This window comes from Ursus maritimus, unplaced genomic scaffold, assembly GCF_017311325.1.
Source record: "Ursus maritimus isolate PB19 unplaced genomic scaffold, ASM1731132v1 scaffold_24, whole genome shotgun sequence".
Lineage (NCBI taxonomy): Eukaryota > Metazoa > Chordata > Mammalia > Carnivora > Ursidae > Ursus > Ursus maritimus.
The window spans coordinates 5,495,285-5,499,657 of NW_024424897.1; the positions used below are offsets into that span (position 1 = coordinate 5,495,285).

Genomic DNA, 4,373 nt, shown 5'->3' on the forward strand with positions numbered 1-4,373 from the left:
GGCGCCGTCGGGGGGGGGGGCGACAAGAGGCTCTGGCGGGGCCCTCGAGCTGGGGACAGAGAGCCGCGGGGGGTGGGAGGAACTTCTTCCAGAACCTTCCTTTGGCCCGGGCTGCGCTCTGAGCCAGGTAAGGGACTGAGACGGCTGCGGGAAGGGAGGGTGTCCGTACCAGCCCGCTCTCCCATCCGTCCTCGACGGAACTGGTGGACCCGGGAATGACATCTGAGTTTGGGGGACACTTACTTCTCGCCCTCCTATAACTCCTATCCTGTTTCCTTCCTTCTCCGTTATCTCCCATCCTAATATCTCTTTTCAAAGATCAGACGACCTCCCCCTCTGCCTCCCGGTGATACTGCCCTCCTGGGCTCCTTCGCCCCATTTCCACTTGTTGCGGGGGGAGGGGCTGATTTCCCGCTTTTGGGGAGAAGGCCTCTACCCACCTCCCTCCTTTAGCTAATAAAGTCTCTTCTAAAACCTCTGAGAGGAAGAGAGACGGACCCAGCGGGGGTCGGACCCCGGGGCACAGCTTCTGTTTCCCCGACCTCGGCCAGAAAAGATCCTCCTCAGCAGCGGGGACGATTTTAGAGGAGCTTCCCCCTCGCACACACACTCCCCTCGGGGGTGGGGGAAAGTGCTCAGTTCCCGCTGTGGTCCTCCCCAGCAGGTACCACATTCGTATTCGGAGGAGGCGACCCCCTGGTCGCGGGATGGAAGCGCGCGTCCGGGAGGCCCTGTAACCGAAGCCGCGGGAGTCAGCGGGCTAGAGAGCGCGGCGGGCTACCCCCGGCTCAGCCCGTGGATGTTGACCGCCCCCTTGGAGAGTCCCCGCAGACATGGCGGAGAGCTGGCTACGCCTCTCGGGTGCAGGGGCGGCGGAGGAGGCCGGGCCGGAGAGCGGCCTGGAGGAGCCCGACGTCCTGGATGACAGCCTGACCAGCCTGCAGTGGCTGCAGGAATTCTCCATTCTCAACGCCAAGGCCCCCACCCTGCCTCCGGGGGGCACCGACCCCCACGGCTACCACCAGGTGCCAGGCTTGGCCGCGCCTGGGTCCCCCCTGGCGGCCGATCCCGCCTGCCTGGGGCAGCCGCACACTCCGGGTAAGCCCACGTCCTCGTGCACGTCGCGGAGCGCGCCCCCGGGGTTGCAGGCCCCGCCCCCCGACGACGTGGACTACGCCACCAACCCGAACGTGAAGCCGCCTTACTCTTACGCCACGCTCATCTGCATGGCCATGCAGGCCAGCAAGGCCACCAAGATCACCCTGTCGGCCATCTACAAGTGGATCACGGACAACTTCTGCTACTTCCGCCACGCCGATCCCACCTGGCAGGTAGGGGAGGCGCGGGTGGCGGCCGCTCCCTCCCCGCTCCCCTCCTCCCTCCCCACACCAGGGTGGACTGGACTCAGGTCGCAGGTCCTCATGCCAAGTAGGCTGGGTGCAGCCAGCGCCCCAGGGGAGGAAGGCCATCGAGGAAAGACCTCAAGGGAGTCTAGTGCCTGGAATTGTCCCTCCGACTTCAGAGAGGGAGGAGGGAAGATGTTTAAAGGGCTTTAGAAAGGGTGCAGACCCCAAAATTCATGGGGAAAGCACCTGTCACTCATCCAGTAGACCCAGCCCAGAGACCAGGGCCACACTGTGTGTGGACATGGTCCCCTAAGAGAGGATGATGGAGTAAGGGACACATTTTTGTCCCAAGTGCTAGAATTCCTAGACACCACCCTGCCGAAGGACACTTGTCAAGGCCCGACTCAGAATCGGATGCTGGAGCATTGCCCCTGCCAGGCCCTGCATCCTGTCTTGTTTCAGTTGGCTGGTGGAGTTCGGGGCTGGGGGAGGGCAATGGGGTGTGAAGGCCAGCTGTGTCCCAGTAGTGGGGCTCTGGGGCCTTCCTAAAGTAAAGCTGCTGGCCCAGCCCCTCACCCAACCCCTCCCCAGTTTCCTGCCTCCTGTCCTCCCCCTCTTCTCAGTCAGCCTCCCTAGGGGGACAATTACCTGAGCCAGGTGCTTTCCACAGGGGCTCAGCCTGCCGCACTGGCTTCATGTTCCAAGTCTCTGGAACCTGGCACAGAGCAGCCAAGGGGCCCAAGCCTCCATGTAAACATCCCAGCTTTGCCAGGGGGCACGACCCACCCACCCACCCTGCCTTCTGGGCCCTAAACCCCTGTCCCCCAGCATGGTTTGGACAAGACGACACACCTAGGAATGAACAAGGCAGGATGGTGACTTGAGGCCAGGCAGACACGAGTCTGCCACCATCAGGATCAGGGACTACTTAGGGGCTGAGGCCCCAGAATGTCCAGCCTTTTCCCTGGGGGCACCCGCAGGGTGGAGCAGGCGGGAGAATCCCAGTCCCAAACTACTCCACATTTGCATGGGCCCTGACTCTGGGGCAGGTAGCATTTGCATCGTCAGTGAGACAGCAGAGAGACCCCACCCCCGACCCTCCCCAAGCCTGTGAAGCTCAGGCTGCCGGAAACGGACCTCGGGAATGAGCACCATGCTCTAGGCTGGATAATAATCAACTGAGGCCTCCTAGCCTGGGCGGGAGGAGGGGGCCATGGCGGGTGAGGACCCAGGCCAGCAGCCGGCTCAACAAACAAGGAAAGTCATCAGATCCCCCCCCACTTCATCCCTACCCGCTCAGAACACACACCCTCACACCCTGACTAGCCCAGCTCCCCCACCCCTGCCTCAACCCACCCACTCACTTCACAAACAGAGGGCCAGCCAGGCCCAGGCGGAGTGAGATGGCTGTCCAGGCCCTGGGGGAGCTGTGGCCTTTGGCCAGAGGCCGCAAGCGGTGGGGTGAGGGAGGGAGGGCAGGACGGGGTGGCACTGCGAGCCACCCTGCGGCTCAGGGCTCGGATGACTGAGCAGGCAGATATCCCGGCAACAGGGAACAAAAGCCCCCGACAGCACTCCTGGCTCCGGGTGCCCAGTGGCTGGTGTCCCAGAGCCACCGGTCGGAGCAGTGCGTCCGTCCCTCCTCCCGTGTGGGCAGGAGCTCTCGTTGCCCCCCACCGCCGGCCCTTCCCACTCACCCAGCCGACCTCTTTCTCTCCTCTCCTCCCGTGCCCAGAATTCCATCCGCCACAACCTGTCGCTGAACAAATGCTTCATCAAAGTGCCTCGGGAGAAGGACGAGCCCGGCAAGGGGGGCTTCTGGCGCATCGACCCCCAGTACGCCGAGCGGCTGCTGAGCGGGGCCTTCAAGAAGCGGCGGCTGCCCCCGGTCCACATCCACCCGGCCTTTGCCCGCCAGGCCTCGCAGGAGCCCAGCGCCGCCCCGTGGGCCGGGCCGCTGACCGTCAACACCGAGGCCCAGCAGCTGCTGCGGGAGTTCGAGGAGGCCACCGGGGAGGCGGGCTGGGGTGCGGGCGAGGGCAGGCTCGGCCATAAGCGCAAACAGCCGCTGCCCAAACGGGTGGCCAAGGTCCCGCGGGCCCCCAGCAGCCTGCTGCTGACGCAGGAGGAGCAAGGCGAGCTGGAGCCCCTCAAGGGCAACTTTGACTGGGAGGCTATCTTTGAGGCTGGCACTCTGGGCGGCGAGCTGGGCGCGCTGGAGGCCCTGGAGCTGAGCCCGCCGCTGAGCCCCGCCTCGCACGGGGACGTGGACCTCACGGTCCACGGCCGCCACATCGACTGCCCCGCCACCTGGGGGCCTCCGGGGGAGCAGGCTGCCGACAGCCTGGACTTCGACGAGACCTTCCTGGCCACGTCCTTCCTGCAGCACCCCTGGGACGAGAGCGGCAGTGGCTGCCTGCCCCCGGAGCCCCTCTTCGAGGCCGGGGACGCCACCCTGGCCGCCGACCTGCAGGACTGGGCCAGTGTGGGCGCCTTCTTGTAAGAGGCCGGGCCCCGCCCCACCTCCGGACAGTGCCCGTCAGGGCCCAGACTGCCCCCCAGCACAGGCCCTTGGACACCCTGTCGCCCAGGCAGGGGCTGGGCCAGGTCTCCCGAGGCTGGCCCCACGAGGCCTCACAGCCCCCAGCCCAGGCTGCCCTCAGATTCCGGCCCAGGAGGCTGAGAACGGGGGCCCAGGTCCAGAACGGCTGCCTCCCTGGCCCCCCCACCCCATACACAGTGTTTCACCGATCCTCCTCTCGCCAGCCCCGGGCCCTGCACTGTGGGAGCTGCACCTGGAGCGGCCCTGGCCAAGCTGGCGAGCAACAGTACAGGGCCCACCCCAGGGCACCTCAGCTTCGACACCTCTCCCTCTCCCGCCATCCTCCCCAGGTCTCTATCCAGAGAAAGTTCCCAGGTACAACAAATGCTAATTAGGTGACAGCAAATTAACCCCCTGGGGGCCTCTCCCGGCAAAGCCTCCCTGGGGCTGGGGGAGGGGTGGGGTTGGGGGGAGGGGGCAGAGGG

At 65.6% G+C, this 4,373-nt stretch overlaps 1 protein-coding gene across 1 annotated transcript; it reads left to right on the plus strand.

Moving 5' to 3' along the window:
* The first annotated feature begins 6 nt into the window (after window positions 1-6).
* On the plus strand, window positions 7-4,353 carry FOXJ1 (forkhead box J1). Its single transcript, XM_040639854.1, has 3 exons — window positions 7-127; window positions 662-1,331; window positions 3,082-4,353. The coding sequence occupies exons 2-3, from the start codon at window positions 834-836 to the stop codon at window positions 3,847-3,849; spliced, it is 1,266 nt and encodes a 421-aa protein (XP_040495788.1). The 5' UTR covers window positions 7-127; window positions 662-833; the 3' UTR covers window positions 3,850-4,353.
* Window positions 4,354-4,373: the final 20 nt, after the last annotated feature.